Source organism: Staurois parvus, unplaced genomic scaffold (genome assembly GCF_062004578.1).
Source record: "Staurois parvus isolate SC_StPar_1 unplaced genomic scaffold, SC_StPar_1.0 ptg000911l, whole genome shotgun sequence".
NCBI lineage: Eukaryota > Metazoa > Chordata > Amphibia > Anura > Ranidae > Staurois > Staurois parvus.
This window is the reverse complement of record NW_028318707.1, coordinates 306272-326728: the sequence shown is the minus strand read 5'-3', so window position 1 is coordinate 326728 and position 20457 is coordinate 306272. Positions and strand designations below refer to the sequence as shown.

Genomic DNA, 20457 nt, shown 5'->3' with positions numbered 1-20457 from the left:
AATCTAAACACAAAACTTATTACATTTCCCGCTTTGTTTCCAGTGTTGGGATAAACTGCGTGCCCAATTCCAGTGACCCTGCTCTGAATTCAGACTTTAACGGCCGGAACAATGAAGGTGAGAAATCCTCTTGTCCTGAAACTAGATAATATAATGGACCATGTCACGAGTTTCATATTTTGGCTCAGAGACCGATGTGCCCTCGAGTGTTGGACATGAGTGCCAGCAAATCATGGGGTCACACATGCCAGTGCTAATAATCCTTATCAAACATTTACTCTTCAAGTCCAACTCTCCAGAGCAATTAAACATGAAGTATTTCCAATAGCTGTCTCGTTAACATAGATTATGATGTTATCCGAATATATAAAAAATATAGCATGGACATGACGCTGCAGATGACCTGGCTCTGCTGGAAGTTTTTCAAATTACTTAACTTCTTGCTTGTGTATACCCTCCTGAACCTATGTTATATACATTGCCCTTTATATACCTTTGCTGTGTTTATTACTCCAAATTTCTGGTACAATTGTTTATTTTTATTGAGTGACACATATTTCAAGACAATCTAATATATAGAAACACTGCTGGAGGATAAACCCAAGGGTGCATTGTACTGTCAGCTGTAGGTGCAAAACTTAACTTTTAGATACTAAATATTGAAGGAGTGGGAGATGGGGAGAAAGCAACTCTCCCTGACCTGTTAACCACAGTTTTACTGGTACCACACCCCTAAGCAAAATATGTTGAAAAAAACCCTAAGCAGCAAAACTAATGGGGCTTTAAAAAAGGTACCAAACCATACCAATAAAAGTGAATTGAACAAATATAGGAACAGTGGATAAAATTGAACACCTATGGCTATCAATGGAAACAGATAATTGCATTAACGCTGATATAGGACACCTAACCAGATAGTAACATAGGTGTAGATGAACGAATAAACATGTAGTTTCCACTTGAAACCATGAAAAGGATTCCAACGCATTTCGTAGGACAGAGCCCACTTCAAGGGAATAATACAAAAACCTAAATTCCTATAGTAAACCAAAACAAACCAAAAACATATAATCAATATGTGATCATACAAAATTGTGCAAAACAAAGCAAAATAAACAAATCAACAGCAATTACAAGTTGATGATACCAACACAATCTCAGATAGCTCCTGCAAGATATGGGCCAATGGTAACTGGATGGACAGAGGGGGGCCTCCAACAACCATAAATAATGATCATCAATCAAGAAAGAATCCAAGTCCACATGAAGACTTGTAAAAAACAGAGTTGTCATTCTAGGGATCACAAAATACAGTTGATCAGAAAAAGGAATAATAAAAATCTGCCCCATACATAGTACCAACTACACCCCTACTCCCCAAAAATGGTCATAAGTCAAAACCGTCAAAGAGGGAGAGGGGGGCAGAAAAGAAAAAAAGTTGTAGACAAAAAATATTAATGAGATCCCCAAGTTATATGCAACTTAAATAAACAAACGACCGAATACAAACATATCTATAGGTGTGTAAGTCACAAACCATCCAAATACATACTATTCAATCAGAGATCTATTGGCCAAATGCTACAGACCACCAAGTACAGTAGGGCTCAGATTACTTTTCATCAGTGAAGAAGAGTTTATCGAAGGAGGGGGAGGGAAAAAACCTCAAACCCTCTTCCCCCTGTGTAGTCCTGAATTGAAAAAAACCTCTAGGGTTTAAATAGCGGTCAATTGGCATCAAAATGCGCCATGGGAGGTATACTGCGCATGTGTGGTGATGTCAGTGACGTACGGCAATGACATCCAACGCATTACGTTGCGCAACGTGATGCAAGACGTCAAAAAACATTACTGCCATCTTAAAAAAGCCCCGAGAGAAAATATATGACCTTAAACAGACAAACAATCAACAGGAGAAAGCAATCCTAATAGAGCATAATCAGGACATGGACCCACAAGTTAAATAATCGGGTATCAATAAAGAAAGACACCTTTTATAGAGCCTGGCCAGAAATGGCCAATGGTTCAATCAGAGCCCGTTAGACAAAAAAATTGTGGCAAAATGATCCTAAAAACAGGAATATATGCTATGAAATCCATTAGCATTCAAGAAGTTTCTATCATCAGCTGATATTACAGTGCTGTTTTCAATAAAAACTGAAACAAAAAAATTCATATAGATAACAATTCCAAAATCATCATGAATCACAATACCAGTTTGCATGTATTAAATAATACGGAAATTATCAAAAGAGAGAGAGAAAAAATATAAATATTAAAAAAAAAAATATATATATATATATATATATATATATATATATATATATACATACATATACACACACACACACAGAAAGTATGAAATAAACACAAAAAGAAAGGCTGTACGATGGCTGAGCCAAACAAATTTAGGACAGAAAAGGTTAGAAACTCAAGAAGTCATTTAAACCTGGGGGCTGAGTAGCTGCCATATTATGTATCCAACGTGCCTCTTTTTGAAGAATACAGTGGTCCTAATCACCACCTCTTGGATCCAAAGGGACTCTCTCCAGGGCAAAAAACTTTACACACTGAATTTTTGGCATGATACCAAGTACCATGTCTCCCTATGGGGGAGGAAATGTCTCCCGACTGAATAGTGGAGACATGATCATAGATCCTTTTCCAGAATAGTCGTTTGGTTTTGCCTATGTAAAAACTTCCACATTCGCATATCATCATATATACCACCCCTGCCATCTGGCAGTTGGGTAATGTTGTGCCCTGTGGATGTCACCATTTGGTAGAGTATGATTGTGACCTTGAGAGATAAACTGACAATAAGCACAGTTGCCACATATAAAAGTACCTTTGTACCTACATGAGACTGATCTACCTGGTCTCGTGAAGTGGCTCTGCACCAGTTCATCTTTAATGGTTCTATTTCTGTGGTACGTGATTTCAGGTTGCGTCTTCACAAAAGTAGCTACACTGGGATCAGCCTGCAACAAATACCAATATTTGCTGACAATGTGACGAATTTGTTGTTCTTGTTTGTTATATGTCAAGACTAATCTAGTTGTAGTAGAGCTCCTTTTAGAGTCACTATTGGATACCTGAAAGACAAGATCTGTGTGAAGATGTTCATTCACCCAAGAGTAAGAAAAAGAAAGCAAAAGGTACAAAGGTACTTTTATATGTGTCAACTGTGCTTATTGTCAGTTTTTCTCTCAAGGTTGCAATCATACTCTACCAAATGGTGACATCCACAGGGCACGACATTACACCAACTGCCAGATGGCAGGTGTGGTATATATGCTGATATGCGAATGTGGAGGTTTCTACATAGGCAAAACCAAATGACGATTCTGGAAAAGGATCTATGATCATGTCTCCGCTATTCAGACGGGAGACATTTCCTCTCCCCATAGGGAGACATGGTACTTGGTATCATGCCAAAAATATACAGTGTGTGAAGTTTTTTGCCCTGGAGAGAGTCCCTTTGGATCCAAGAGGTGGTGATTGGGACCGCCGTATTCTTCAAAAAGAGGCACGTTGGATACATAATATGGCAGCTACTTAGCCCCCAGGTTTAAGTGACTCCTTGAGTTTCAAACCTTTTCTGTTCTAAATTTGATTGGTTCGGCCATTGTACAGCCTTTCATTTGTGTTTATTTCATACTTTTTGTGTTTTATATTATATCTTTTTTCTCTCTCTCTTTTGATAATTTCCTTATATTATTTATTACATGTAAACTGGTATTGTGATTCATGATGATTTTGGAATTGTTGTCTATATGAATTTCATGTTTCAGTTTTTATTGAAAACAGCACTCTGAAATACCAGCTGATGATAGAAACTTCTTGGATGCTGTTGGATTTAATAGCATATATTCCTGTTTTTAGGATCATTTTGCCATAATTGTTTTGTCCAATGGGCTCCGATTAAACCATTGTCCATTTATATGGCCATTTCTGGCCAGGCTCTATAAAGGGTATCTTTATTGATACCCAATTGTTTGACTTGTGGGGCCATGTCCTGATTATGCTCTATTAGGATTGCTTCCTCCTGGTTTACTGTAGGAATTTAGGTTTTGTTTTGTTCCCTGAAGAAGTTTGCTTTGTCCCACGAAATGCGTTAAAACCATAAAAAAGGTACTTTGTTTTGGAATTCCAAGTGGAAACTACATGTTTATTCGTTCATCTACACCTATGTTACTATCTAATCCAGTGGTTCTTAACCTGGGTTCGATCGAACCCCAGGGGTTCGGTGAGTCAGTCTCGGGGGTTCGGCGGAGGTGAAGACCCACACCCGACTCATATGATTTGTGCAGTATATATTCATTATTATGTTTTTGTTTTTGCGTGAAAATCATGTTTTAATGGTTTTGTTCTTTGTTCTTAATGGTTTTGTTCATTTTGTGCACCTATGTATAAATATATACCTAAATATATACCTATGTTTTGAATTTTAAAAATCATATTTTATTTTTCCAATTAAGAAGGGTTCGGTGAATGCGCTTATGAAACTGGTGGGGTTCAGTAACTCCAACAAGGTTAAGAACCACTGATCTAATCCAATCAGGTAAAACGAGCGCTGGATAGATATATAAAAAGGAGCAGCTAGCATGAAAAGGTAGAAACCCCAAACCCTCTAGTCAATAATAAAATAAAACACATGCAGCCCTAGAATATGATAAAACACATTAAATCGCAAAACATAAGTTATATGATACCAATATAACGAAATAAAAAATATGAAAGTGATCAAGTACAATGACTTTATCTGTTATAGTGACATAAATAGATAATAGTATAAAATAACAAGCTAAAATATCCACTAAAATTAAGGTGCCAAAATCAATATGCGCACTATGGCGTATGGTGGAGTGCAAATGCACGCACTATAATATAAGGTGAAGCATAGATGTGATGAGAACGTCCCCAATTGGCGTTTCCAGGTGCATAAATAATTAGTCTTTAATCTGTGTGGATCCGTGATGGTGAAAATTAAAATAAGTGGCCGTAGATTGCACTCACCAGAGAGTGCAAATGAATGCGCATTTGAGTGATTAAGGACCAACTCCTGGTCATCAGCATCAGGTTGCTTAAAACATCAGGTCATCTGGTGGGCATCAGGGGGGCAGACAGCATACCATTAGGTAGTATTCGGCAACGAGTATGGATTATCCGCCAGGGAAATCACACTAGTAACTTCAGTCAGGTCATAATGGGTATCCTTGTGGAAAAGACTCACCAGAAGTGAGCCAAAACAAGGAGACTTCCCATAGTGTAGTAACTTTAATTTATTCAAGGATGGACACCAGACTGCCGGATTGCTAATATTTGGACATCATTTATCCATTGTGAGTCTATTTCATTTTTCTTTTTATCCTTGAATAAATTAAAGTTACTACACTATGGGAAGTCTCTTTGTTTTGGCTCACTTCTGGTTAGTCTTTTCCACAAGGATACCCATTGTGACCTGACTGAAGTTACTAGTGTGATTCCCCTGGCGGATAATCCATATTCGGTGCCGAATACTACCTAATGGTATGCTGTCTGCCCCCCTGATGCCCACCAGATGACCTGATGTTTTAAGCAACCTGATGCTCATGATCAGGAGTTGGTCCTTAATCACTCAAATGCGCATTCATTTGCACTCTCTGGTGAGTGCAATCTACGGCCACTTATTTTAATTTTCACCATCATGGATCCACACAGATTGAAGACTAATTATTTATGCACCTGGAAACGCCAATTGGGGACGTTCTCATCACATCTATACTTCACCCTATATTGTAGTGCGTGCATTTGCACGCCACCATACGCCATAGTGCGCATATTGATTTTGGCACCTTCATTTTAGTGGATATTTTAGCTTGTTATTTTATACTATTATCTATTTGTCACTATAACAGATAAAGTCATTGTACTTGATCACTTTCATATTTTTTATTTCGTTATATTGGTATCATATAATTTATGTTTTGCGATTTAATGTGTTTTATCATATTCTAGCGCTGCATGTGTTTTATTTTACTATGTTACTATCTGGTTAGGTGTCCTATATCAACATTAATGCAATTATCTGTTTCCATTAATAGCCATGTACTATCTTATCCATTATTTGTACAGTTTAGCCTATTTGCTCTAAGGCTATGGCTGCTGTTTTTTGCGGCTGATATCCGTGACTACGTCTAGGACAACAGCAACAATTTACTGTGGCCAGATCTCACTTCTGTATTTTATTTTTATGGTTCCCTATGTCTGATGAATATGCTCCACCTATAGGTGTTTTTTTAACCTAATAAAAGGTGTTCAATTTTATCTACTGTTCCTATATTTGTTCAATTCACTTTTATTGGTATGGTTTGTTACCTTTTAAGCCCCATTAGTTTTTCTGGTTAGGGTTTTTTTCAACACATTAACTTTTAGATAGTTCATAGTGTAGATGATTATTCTACTGGTTTATAATATACATATTAAATATATTCTCTCAACTGGTGTCAATGCCCAGAGCAACCAATCAACTTCTATCTTTCCACACAACATAAAAAAATGAAAATTTAAAAGCTGAATGGCTGTGCTCCAATTGAGACAAAGTACTTTGTATTACTTATACCCCATTGTCTATACACTAACCATATTTTCATGCATCCTAGTACAAATTTTTTATAGTAGAGGATTGAACAATGCAAGATAATTTGTTCTGTACATTTTTGTTTTGATTTTCCATCACGTTTTTTCTTTTAATGTAAGTTGAATGTCCTTACAGTGCATGCAGAAAGTATTCACAGCGCTTAACTTTTTGTTGTGCTGTAGCCTTATTCCAAAATGGATTAAATACATTTTTCCTCAACATTCTACAAATAATACCCCATAATAACAACATGAAGGAAGTTCCTTTTGAAATCTTTGCAATTTATTAACAATAAATAACAAAAAAAACCCACATGTACATATATATTCACAGCCTTTGTCTTGACACTCAAAATTGAGCTCTGGTGAATCCTGTTCCCACTGATCATCCTTGAGATGTTTGCACAACTCGATTGGAGTCCATCTGTGGGAAATTCAGTTGATTGGACATAATTAGGAAAGGCATAAACCTGTCTATATAAGGTCCCACAGTTAACAGTGCATGTCAGAGAACAAACCAACCCATGAAGTCCAAGGGATTGTCTGTAGACCTTTGGAGGCAGGATTGTATCAAGGCACAGATCTGGGGAAGGGTACAGAAAAATTGCTGCAGCATTGAAGGTCCCAATGAGCACAGTGGCCTCCATCATCTGTAAATGGAAGAATTTTGGAACCACCAGGAATCTTCCTAGAGCGGGCCGCCCGGCCAAAATAAGCAATCGAGGGAGAAGGGCCTTAGCCAGGGAGGTAACCTAGCACCCGATTGTCACTCTGAAAGAGCTCCAGCATTTCTCTGGAGAAAGGAGAACCTTCAAGAAGAACAATCATCTTTGCAGCACTCCACCAATCAGGCCTGTATGGTAGAGTGGCCAGATGGAAGCCACTCCTCAGTAAAAGGCAAAATGGCAGCCCACCTGGAGTTTGCCAAAAGGCACCTGAGGGACTCTCAGACCATGAGAAACAAAACTCTCTGGTCTGATGAAACAAAGACTGAAATCTTTAGCCTGAATGCCAAGCATCATGTCTGGAGGAAACCAGGAACCACTCACCATCTGGCCAATACCATCTCTACAGTGGAGCATGATGGTGGCAGCATCATGCTGTGGGGATGTGTTTCAGCGGCAGGAACTAGGAGACTAGTCAAGATTGAAGGAAAGATGAATGCAGCAATATACAAAGACATCCTTGATGAAAACCTGTTCCAGAGCGCTCTGGACCTTGGACTGAGGCTACGGTTAATTTTTCAACAGGACAACGACCCTAAGCACACAGCACACATAACACAGGAGTGGTTACGGGCCAACTCTGAATGTCCTTGAGTGGCCCAGACTTGAACCCGATTGAACATCTCTGGAGAGATCTGAAAATGGCTGTGCACCGACGCTCCCCATCCAACCTGATGGAGCTTGAGAGGCACTGCACTGCAAAGAAGAATGGGAGAAATTGCCGAAAAATAGGTGTGCCAAGCTTGTAGCATCATACTCCAAACGACTTGAGGCTGTAATTGGTGCTAAAGGGGCTTCAACAAAATATTGAGCGAAGGCTGGTAATACTTACTGTATGTACATGGGTTTTTTTCATTTTTTATTTTTAAAAAATTGCAAAGATTTCAAAACGAACTTCTTTCACGTTGTCATTATGGGGTATTGTTTTTAGAATGTTGAGGAAAAAATTAATGTAATCCATTTTGGAATAAGGCTGTAACATAACAAAATGTGGCAAAAGTTAAGCACTGGGAATACTTTCTGGATGCACTGTAGATGGGTTAGGAGATATAGGTGGACGTTCAACTTTCAATGTATTTGTGGTGTGCATATAATAAGCACAGATCTTAAAAAATAACTTTAAAGCAGAATTTAAAAGAAAAAGAAGGGTATTTTTGTTGTGTATATGTTACATTAATATTGCATTGTATACCTAAATGTAAAACAGCTTTAATTTAATGGCAGCCCCACCAACTACTTGCACTTGCCATCCATTCACTCCCTCGCTGCTTTTTCAGCTGCCAGGAGTGAAAGCTTAGCCCTCTGAAAGCTTCAGGTTGCAACTTTGAGCTAACACAGGGGTGATGAATCTCTACCCATATTCATGTGACAGGCCGTGTAACTGTGCAGCCAGTTACTAAACATCAGCACTGCCAAGTGGCATGAAGGAGAGGGAGTCAGATGCTCGCCCATACCTGAAAATATTTTTCTTCAATCCCTGTGTTTGAACAGAGTCATGGGAAAGCAAGGGATAGGGTGATTTATGCGGTGCTGGTTAGACGTTAAAGTTTACCTGTTACTCTTCACTATATGGGCAAAGCAGGGGTTCATAATAAAGTAAGTTTTTTAAAGTGAATCTGATGTAAATTTAAATATGGCATTGCTGAAAATGGTGGAAGGTGCCGGGGGCAACAGTGGAACAATTGAGGCTATACAACTCTTCAGATTTAAATCATTTGCAGAAACACTACAAACATAAACAGAATTATTTTAATTTTGCCCAATGTGGTATAAATATTAATTTTGATTTACAACTTTTTATGTCAGGTCCAATTGTTTGTTGCACCATGAAAATTGTTTTATGTTGATTTGTCCCCAGGTTTTGCAGTGGATATTGATCAGATGTTTGTCACTCAGGCAACAGCTATTCCATTTATCCCATCTGCAGTCACCTTCTCTGGACCACCCGTGGGTGCCAAGGTAATTAGTCTATTATATTCTCCAGATGGTTGTTGCCTGTTCTCAGTCTTCCTGTGTGACCACCACATATGTTTGGGAAAGCTGGGATTATGCACAATGCTTGCTCCTTATGTAGTGCTGGAGAAATACGGGTTTGTTTTATCTTGGATAACAGATGTTCTTCCACATTGGCCACTCCAGCTGTTCCAGGACAAGCTGCTCCATACCTTCCACAGATACAGTGTTACCATCATGTGGAGGAACTGCAGAACACAACCATCAGAGTGATTTAATAAAATACTGGAATGTCGTAATACAATAAACACCAGCTGCAAATAGAAAAAAGCTGGTAGTGAATGTAAAAAGTAAATACTTCAGAAGAAAAGCTGTAATTTGCTATGCGTTAATTGAATTCATGACTTTTTGACCCATTGGGACATAAGTACACACGTATTGACTAATGCTTGTAGTGAGGATTTTAGTAAAGATTCACAGGCAAAAACCTCTTAATCACAGTTATAAAAAAAATAGTCTTCCAACTTGTACCAGGGAACTTTTATTAAATGTCTGAACATGTTTATTTTATAGATATACTGATAGCACAGAAAGTGGGTTATTTACTAAAACTGGAGCATGGAAAATCTGCTGCAGCTCTGCATAGAAACCAATCAGCCTCCAGATTTTATGGTCAAATCTTAATTGAACAAGCTGAAGTTAGAAGCCGATTGGCTACCATGCACAGCTGAGTGCATTTGTTTTAGTAAATCTCCCACAAAGAGTGAGAGAGGTGTTTAGTGAGAAAAAGTTCCCCCTTGGTTTGGCCAAATGTCCGTCTTTTTGCTAGGTAGAAGCATGGGAATAAGTCGTTTGGTAGATTGAGTGACTGTTGTTGAATTATTTTTAGATGGTCTTTGATGCATTAGACTTCTCTCTTCTTTATAAACTTTCTTAGTAGACTCAAGCTAATTTGCTGGAGGGGGATGGAGTGCTGTTAAGTATACACTCACCAGCCTATTAGGTTCAATTGGTTGGTAACACAAAGTGCTAATCAGCCAATCATATGGCAGCAACTCAATGCATTTAGGCATCTAGACGTGGTGAAGATGAATTGCTGAAGTTGAAACCGTGAAGAAAAGGGATTTAAGTGATTTTGAACATGGCATGGTTGTTGGTGCCAGTCTGGCTGGTCTGAGTATTTCAAAAACTGCTGAGCTACAGGGATTTTTATGCACAATCATCTTTTGGGTTTACAGGGAATGGTCCAAAAAAAAAAAAAATATCCAGTGAGCGGCAGCTGTGCGGACAAAAATGCCTTGTTTTTGTCAGAGGAGAATGGGCAGACTGGTTCGAGATGATAGAAAGGCAACCGTAACTCAAATAACCACTCGTTATTACCAAGGTATGCAGAATACCATCTCTGAATGCACAACACGTCAAACCTTGAAGCAGATGGGCTACAGCAGCAGACGACCACACTGGGTGCCACTCCTGTCAGCTAAGAACAGGAAACGGAGGCTACTATTCGCACAGGCTCACCAAAATTGGACAATAGAAGATTGGAAAAACGTTGCCTGGTCTGATGAGTCTCGTTTTTCAGCTGCAACATTCAGATGGTAGGGTCAGAATTTGGTGTAAACAACATGAAGGCATGGATCCATCCTGCCTTGTATCAACGGTTCAGGCTGGTGGTTCAATGGTGTGAGGGATATTTTCTTGGCACACTTTGTGCCCCTTAATACCAATTGAGCATCGTTTAAAAGCCACGGTACCTGAGTATTGTTGCTGACCATGTCCATCCCTTTATGACTACAGCGTACCCAACTTCTGATGACTACTTCCAGCAGGATATTGCATCATGTCACAAAGCTCAGATCATCTCGAACTGGTTTCTTGAACATGACAATGACTTCACTGTACTCCAATGGCCTCCACAGTCACCAGATCTCAATCCAGTAGAGCACCTTTGGGATGTGGTGGAACGGGAGGTTCACATGGATGTGCAGCCAACATATCTGCAGCAACTGCGTGATACTATCATTTCAATATAGGCTAAAATCTCTGAGGAATGTTTCCAACACCTTGTTGAATCTGTGCTATTAAAGCAGTTCTGAAGGCAAAAGGGGGCCAACCCGGTACTAGCAAGGTGTACCTAATGGCTGGTGAGTGTATATCTGGGTACAATTTAAAAACATGTTCAGTACATCTCTACACTGCATGGACATTTCCCCATGTTGTGTCTCTTAAATAAGGCCTCATGCACACAGGGCATTTTTGCAGCAACGTTTAGGGGTGTCAGGTGTTTTTTTTTTTTTTCACTGCTTCTAAACAGCCTTCAAAGTGTCCATGCACACATAGACTTTTAGAAGCTTTTAGTAGTAGTAGAGTTTACCAGCAGGAAAAAAACCCAGGGCCACTGCTTCCAGGAGCAGCAGCGTTTTGGCAGAAAAACCGGTTGACATGTGTAAGTGTGTCTAAACGTGTGTTAACGCAAGGCTACAGAACATCTTCATATCTCATGTACATAAGGGGTAGGTCTGTAGAATATACATTTAACAATATTTCCAAAATCTTTCTAGATACAATTCCTAAAGCACATTTCATGTTCATATTTATTTTTTCTCTTGAGTGTGAACCCTCAGAACCTCCTTGGTTACTCATGTACATAACAGAATGTGAGTTCAGCCCTGCTTATATCAGTTGTTGGGGTGGGAAGGACACATCCCTTTTCAGGCCCTGTACTTTTAAATTTGATCTTTTATGCATGCTTTGCTCAGAGGCAAATATGGTAATTCCACAGTAGCGCAGTCTTGCTCCAAAAACCTGATAGGGCATGTGACTGATCTGTGCCAACTTTACAGAAAAATATAACCGAGCAGGTTTGCTTCATGGACCTCCTGATACAAAAAGAATGATAAATGGGGAGCGTATATTAGCACAGTCTATGGGGCATATTTATAAGAGCGTGAATCTGACATTCACCAAACATTTACTGCAGGAGAATTTTGTAGGTGCATGTGTAGGTAACAATGATTGATCACCAGTGAATGTTTGGTGAAAGTCACATTCACTGCTTTATAAATAGACCCCTACGTGAAAAGCTTGGATGTTACTGTTCCAGCCAAGACAGTGGCGAAGCTGCTGCTTTCCTCTAAGCCCGGTGCTAAGACCATTTGAAGTTCACTCCAGGGGAGGTTCTGAATGTTTGCACAGATGTCAGGATACCTGTCAGCACTGATGAGGGCAGTGAGGGTGCTGGGATATCCCCTTATATCTTGCAGCAATTATCATATATCAAACCATAATCATAGTGTATGTGATGAGGGCAACAACAATCACCAAAACAACAAATGCAACTAGATATCTGAACAAAAAGACTTAAGGACATCTTGTGCCAGTCAAAGCTCATTATTGCCCAACAGCATATGTACAGCGCGCCTGAGAATTTCCTGTAATATACACAAAACATTTACATAAGCTAGCAGTGAATTACTTTTCATACATATTACGGTCCCTTCTCATTTTTTTGGCATCAGGTAAAACAAGTGAGAAGACATCAAGGATGTCCTACACTGTTCAAGCAACTGATAGGAACATAACATTTATTAAAAATATAATTTATGTTTATATACTGTACATATCATACCCCTTTTTTATGTGCAGCTGCGGGGTGGGGAATTCCATAGCTGCAGCTGATAGGGATGGCAGCCTGCTGTCATGTGACCGGGTTTGGCCTGAACCTTAGCTCAACCATAGTTCTGACTGTCTAAAGAAAAAGTGTTGTACAATGTTTACTACAAATCTGGAGCTGATGTTGTGATTATAGTGGAGGTGGTCTCTTCTACTCACAAAATGTACTTGAAGGGACTATTATGATGTCTACAGAACAATAAAATAGACATCTGCAAGGATGGTTTACTTAAAAATGAACTTCAGGCAATGGGCTAAATACACCCCAACATCCCAATGCTGCAGCCAGTGCCCGATCTCCCTGAACCCCCCCCCACAGAAGTAAGGGGAGAAGTTCCGTATACTAGCTGTAAGTTTTTAAGAACAGTGCAGCCGTGCGGGGATCCGCCCACATGGCCGTGTCATTCATACACAAGGTTCCTTAGTGTCCTTAGTGCCTGTCGGCTTGTAGTTCTCAATGAAGTACCGTGGCTCTGTGGAGAGACGTGGTAGTTCATTGATTCTTCTTGTCAGTATATCTGCTGGCTCGTACATGCCATACGGCAAGCAGATATACTAACAGGTCTGCAGGAGACCAATGTTTTACATGCTCCTGCAACAAAAAATAATAAATGCACATTTTTTTTACCATCAAAAAAATATGCATTTATTATTTTATGTCAAAAGCTGAACTAATCCATTAAATCTATACAATATACCTGTGTATATAGGCTATTTTTTCTTTATAGGCTAAGTTCACTCCATGAGTAAAATGGCCCATGCAGACAATGGCCCCCAGTATATTACAATGCACTGTGCCTTTTAGCAAAATACAGTGTAACATTGCTGTCACACCTGTGGGCCTCTGCTGGCATTGCCCCCTCCCTGAAGCCTGCCCGATATACTCCCATATTGTTCACCTTGACTTGTCTCTAATAGCTTCTCAGTGCCTTTCCCTATTCCTGCATACTGAGCAGCTAGAGAGCATGCACTACACATGTGCCAGGGAAAGAGAACAGCACTGCCCTGATGCTGACAGCTAGTGTGCAAGCTGTGCTGTGTCCCAGAAGCTATTAAGGACTAGCAAAGGTAAACATTATGGGAGTAGGTTGGCAGGCTTTAGGGGTGCCAGCAAAGGCCCACAGGTGTGCCAATCACATTACATTCTATTTTGCTAAAAGGAGAGGTGAGACCTATGGCACTGTTGCCTATGACTACTATTTTCAGGAGAATGGGAGGGAGACTTCAAGATGTCACTACTAAAACTCTTCTTGCTGGAAATTTTGAAATAAGGAAGCAAACCTCCTCAACCGTGAGGGCTGTTTCCACATACAGACACAGTACAGAACAAAGCATTGTAAGTCAGCAATGGGGAAAAGATCAGCAGCAGGGAGAACACAGGCAATAGTACTGACAATTTCCATTCCACCTGCCTTTCCTTTTAGGGCTCGATCTCCACAGTTCAGTTCCTATATGATGGTATAGCAGGTTTTAGACAGTTTTTAGACTTTCGGGTCTAGTATGGATTTTGAGGGGAACCCCACACCAAAGAAAAAAAAGGCATGGGGTCCCTGTCAAAATCCACCCCAGATCCTTATCCAAACATGCACCCCTATTCATTCACCAAAAAAAAAAAAAGTTAAATAAACACAGGTCACAGTTTTTGACAAATCCTTTATTTAAAAATCGACCCACATGGAAAAAAAAAACATTCGCCAAACACAACCACAACAACAATCTCGTTGCGAAATGACATTGCTGGCTTCCTCCGGCGCCAAAGTAAAGTAAACAAAGGGGCGGGATCATCCGGTGATGTTACCAGGTGACCCCGCCTTCTTATGATATCTCATAGGGCCAATGATGTAATAAGGGAGCTGGCCCCCTTTGTTTACACTGTCAGCAGAGCCGAATGACAGCATTGCTTCTCCTGGTACTCCCCGCCCCTTTGATTATTTTAGTGACAGGGAGAACCGGCAATGTCACTCGACACTGGCGGGAGTGGTCAGGTTCGACGGGCAGTGTTATTTTTTTTTGTTGTGTGCAGGTTGTTTTTGTGTTCTGTGTTTATTTACACTTGTCATTTTTTTTTTGTGAATGAGTAGAGGTGATATGTACCCATACTCATTCACAGGGGGGGGGGGGGGATCTGGGGGCCACCTTCTTAAAGGTGGCTTCCAAATTCCTATAAGCTACCCCCTGCACCCCCACAACTGCCAGGCCAAGGTTTTGGGGAAGAGGCTCTTGTCCTCATCAACATGAGGACAAGGTACTTTGGGGCAGGGGTTGCCCCCCCTCAAACAAAGCACAAACCCATGTTGAAGGCAGATAAGGATTGGAGGGGGAACTTTTTTTTTTTTTTTTTTTTTTTTTTTTAACTCTTTTCTTTACATTCGCTGTCAGTAGGGTAGCTGGCAATGGGGATGGCTCATAGTTGGCTCCTTAACAACTAATGACTAATTCCTGCTGCTAACAGAAGGGATGAGTCACTGGTTGTTAGGATGCCGGCGGCTGCCAGCTCCTAACAACAAATGCAAAAATGGACTGTTTGCCTGTTTTCATCTGTTTAGGTTCGCTTCTATTCTTTAACCACTTGTCCTGCAGAGGATTTATCCCTTCCTGACCAGGCCATTTTTTGCATTAACTGACAATTGCGCGGTCATGCAATGCTGCACCCAAATTAAATTTACATCCTTTTTTCCCCACAAATAGAGCTTTCTTTCGGTGGTATTTCATTGCGCTATAAACAAAAAATACCAACAATTTTCAGAAAAAAAACAATATTTTTGACTTTTTGTTATTAAACATGCCCAGTAAAAAAAATTTATAAATAAAATTGTCACAAATTTAGGCCAAAATGTATTCTGCTACATGTCTTTGCTAAAAAAGAATCCCAATACCTGTAAATTAATTGGTTTACGTGAAAGTTATAGCGTTTACAAATGGTGGCATTCTGACACTGAGGGGAACTGACTTGGTATCACTGACTTGGTATCACTGACATCCCCAGTGACACAAATACAGTGATCAGTGCTAATAAAAAGCACTGACACTGTACTAATGGCACTGGGCAGGAAGGGGTTAACATGTGGGGTGATCAAAGGGTTAAACTGTGTGCTGTTTTGCACTCTGGGTTGTTTGTGCCATGTAAAGCAGTAGTGCAGGAGCTGACAGGGGAGAGAACTGTTTTGTTTATAAACAGTTCTCCAACCCCCCCCCCGCTCGTCGGAGATTCTCAGCAATGCATTGCTGGGGGCGTTCATGGAAGCTGAGTTGCATGGTCGTGTAAGTCTGAAGCTCTGACTGAACCCGCAGTTTATCACCTCCTACACCCACACCACCTTTCTCTAAATGGGCGAACTCCAGTCGGCTCGCTCGGCTAAACTTGGGGGTCCCCCCACATCTGCTCAGCCAACCCCTCAGACCTTCTGTACCTATTTCCACCCCCCAGGACAGATCCAGCCTGCATCAGTGCAGCCAAGATGGCGCTGGACGGCTCCTCTCCCCATGCTGCAGCTCACATCCTCCCCCGGACAGTAATCTCCAGTGGCAACTCTGCACAACGTGAGAACGTCTTCACCTCAGGGGGATAAATTAATGAGTTGTCTCACCACAATCTCTCTGTCAGCCTGATAGCCCCTATGGGATCTCACCCTTGGAGCAGACTCTTTCTTCTCCCTCCGTAATGATGCCAGCTGTTGCTCCTGTGACTCTCCCCTCAACTAGGATCTGATCCCCAGTGCCTTCTCAGACCACTGAGGTCTCCTCTTCCAGTTTACTCATGGCACTTTTAATACAGGGAAAAAGAACACCATTTTCCTCTCCAACCTTACAGCCTACCTCTGCGGCCTCTACGCCTAATTAGACCCCGAGACTCTAGTCTTTCAAGGAAGGCTAAACAAGAAATGCTCATTTTAACTCTTACTCCATGCTCCTCCGCTGGGAGGCCTGAACAAGTCTCAGACTTGTTATCTCTATCTCATCCTCAGGCCTGAACCATGGGACACAGTGCCCCCCTCTACTTAGTCTATGGGATGCTCACTGCACTATACTGGCATTAGGGCTGATACACAAACCTCTATTCTGCCTGTACAATCTGTCATATTGACATTTACATCTACCTGTGGTCCCCCTGCTAACGTGGAACTGCAGACTTACTTACAATCTCTACCTACAAAAGAAGATTTCCGTCAATTACTTCATGATGTCAAAGAAACCTGTTGCATGGAAAATCAAACTCTACAAACAGATCTGCACCATGGTTGAGGAGGATTTACAAACATCCAAAATGGAAGTCCATAAAATCCACCATCAACTCTCTGATCAACACCTGATATTGAGAGTGTACCTCCACCTGATTTACGTGGTTGAGACATTCTTCCTCCTGCTCCTCTCCCCCAGTGATGTGGCGTAAAGTGACACCTAAAAAGCGCTCCAGAATATTCGATTCCCCATACAAGAATCCAAAACATTGTCCAGCTTGAGAGGACTAAGGACTTACTCAACGAATCCTAAACCTTCCAGTCCAGGAGATGGTTTGAAACCTGATTGCTGTATATTATGCATCTTCATTGATGGCTATGCTTAGCTCTTTTAGCTTCATATACGTGTACTAAGTATTCCACTGGTGGTGATGGTGGTGGTGGTGGGTCGGGGGTTCAGTCCTCTGCTGCCCAGGCTTTTTCATATTGCTTTGGCCTGGATGGGACGCCCTTCTTCCCAGTGGGGAACTCCTTATACTTAACAGGGTTTGATATTTGCCATTTTTCCTCTTGTAATTTCTCAATTTATCTATGTTTTCCCCTTGGCTTAATAGATGGTGCGTGGATTTTCTAAGTAACTTCTTATCTTCTTCACATTTCCCCCCTCCTCCTTGCCCTCTCCCTTTCCCATCCCCCCCTTTCCCGTCTTCCCTCCCTTCTCCCCCCCCCCCCCCCCCTCCCAATTAACCTCTCTTTTTCCCTCTCCCCCCCTTCTTCCTTGAATTTTTTCTTTCTTGCTTTCCATTTTAGAATTTCATTTTTTCTATTGATCATTCTCACTCCAGCTGGTTACGTTTGTTTTTTATACAAGTTGCTTCGTACTTACAAGCGCTGATATTAGACTGGTATTTCCTGTCTGTAACTGTTATTGCCTTAGTACCCATTGCCATAATTAATGAAAACCTTCTTTAAACGTTAATGGTCTGAACTCTAATTACAAGCACTCTCTGGCACTTTGGGAACTATGACAGTCGGGGGCTGGGATCATTTTTCTGCAGGAGACTTACCTTAAGAAAAGTGGTTTTGTTACGTTCTGCATCTAGATATTATTCACACAAATACCAGGCTTCTTATGCCTGTATAAAAGCTGGAGTGGCTATTCTTATCACTTGTTTAGCTTTGGATGTAGACCCTAATGGTCATTTTCTTATACTAAAAGGCACATGGGCACCTCAAGAACTTACCTTATGCAACGTTTATTCTCCTAACAATAATCGAACAGGTTTCTCTCCTGGGTGTATTCTCACCTGTTTCTTTCAGAACATAAATTTTTAGCCATAGGAGGGGATTTTAATCTGGTATTTTCAATGACAGCTGATCGCCACACAGTAGGAGCAAGACTATAGAACTCTTGTCTTTCTAAGTAAGCACAGCTTTTCCGCCAACTGACCCGACAGCAAGCTCTTTTTGATGCCTGGAGAGTGGACAACCTCTCGGTGCGACAATTCACTTTTTATTCGCAGCCGCATATGACACACTCACGTATTGATTATTTTGTCGTCAACAACTTTGCAGCCTTAAAAGGAACTTTGATCCTGCCCACCTTGTGGTCGGACCATACTTCCATCTCTCTCACACTGTCTCTTGAGGCCACACAACCTAGACCATGCCAATGGAAACGTAATGATTTTCTACTGAAGCATTTATTGTCCCGAACTGAATTAGAACAGGGACTTAGACAGTACTTTGCTGAAAATTACACCCCTGACGTAGCCTTACACACGATCTGGGAGGCTCATAAAGCTGTATTCCAAGGTCAATGTATAGCTTTATCCACGAATATGAAAAAACAAGCCAATATGCTTAAAGCCCATACAGAGCAGCAGTTGAGAGCACGTGAAATGCAACTTCCGGGAGCCCTGTGATTGCACAAATTGAAAGCTATTATTGATCTTAGAACCACTTTTTAAGGAATTAGCTTTAGTTAAAACTATGAAGGCTCTATCTCGATTGAAACAATTTATTATAATAAAAGGCAATAAAGCCCATTCTTTGCTTGCGAACCAGTTGAGAGATAAAACTTGCCTGAACACTCCATAGGCAATTAAGGATTCTGCTGGGACACTTCAGTCCCATCCAACCTCCATAGTCCACATATTTTGGGAATATTATTTATCTCTTTACAACAATGATTCAATACTACATAATCCATTTTTCCAAGAGTCTCTTAGCCAGATTCAAGAGTGGGATTCCAAAACTCTCTGCCTCTGCTATTCAATCACTTAATGCTACTATAGCTGAAGAAGAAATTGAGGTCACACGTAAGCTGCTCCCTTGACACAAGGCCCCTGGCCTGATGGCTTGCCATACAAACACTACAAACCTTTTTTGCCCATACTGTCACCTTATATGGCAAAATTACTTAATAGTTTCATGGGAAAGGGCCCAGATCGTTTGGATATGCAATGTTCTTATGTCACTGTAATTCTTAAGCCTGATAAGGACCACACTCTATGTACTAATTATAGGCCGATAGATAAATTCGGACTTGAAAATATTTACCAAGTTGCTCTCACTGAGGTTCTGTGAATTCCTTTCCTCCCTGATCCATAAAGATCAAGTCGGTTTTGTCCCTTTCCGTCAGGAAGGAGATAATACCAAAAAAGTGATAAACTTAAATAGATGTGGCCAACGGAGACAAACGTGAAGCTTTATTGCTATGCCTAGACGTAGAAAAGGCATTTGATTGCCTTAGTTGGCCTTTCAGGCCAACAGGTATGTCGTGGGTGTTAAAGGCCCCTTCTTGATAGCGATTATACATTTCTATTTCAATCCTATGACGAATTAAAATGCCATATGCAATTTCTTCGCCATTTCCAATTACAAATGGTACTCAACAGGGCTGTCCCCTATCACCTCTACTATTTGCCCTCTGTATTGAACCATTAGCTGCCCATATCCATACTAACCCTAACATCCTCAACATACCTGTTAGAGGTAAAGACTTTGAGATTTCTTTTTTGCGATGATATAATCATCTTCCTAACGCATAGTCATATCACCTTTCCTAATCTACTTCAAGAATTAGGGAATTATGGACGTTTGTCAGGTTAAAATCTGAAGCCCTTCCATTGAATATACCTCAATCGAAAATTTAGCGACTTACCACCATTTTCTCATACGCATGGAAGACCACTTCCCTTAAGTATTTGGGAATTCAAATTACCCCCACCTAGGAATCACTCTATAAGGAAAATTACCTCCCTCTTTTAAATCAATATGGGAATCTTTGACTAGATGGAGACCTT

The 20457-nt window shown here is 40.6% G+C and overlaps 1 protein-coding gene across 2 annotated transcripts in view; it reads left to right on the top strand.

The window, feature by feature from the left end:
• Nucleotides 1-20457, top strand: part of RBM20 (RNA binding motif protein 20) — a 320520-nt gene that overhangs the window by 222644 nt on the left and 77419 nt on the right. For both annotated transcript variants that reach the window (XM_089656499.1, XM_089656500.1), the window contains exons 4-5: nt 44-117; nt 9205-9305. In XM_089656499.1, coding sequence (XP_089512625.1) covers nt 44-117; nt 9205-9305 — 175 coding nt within the window. The remainder of the gene's footprint in view (nt 1-43; nt 118-9204; nt 9306-20457) is intronic.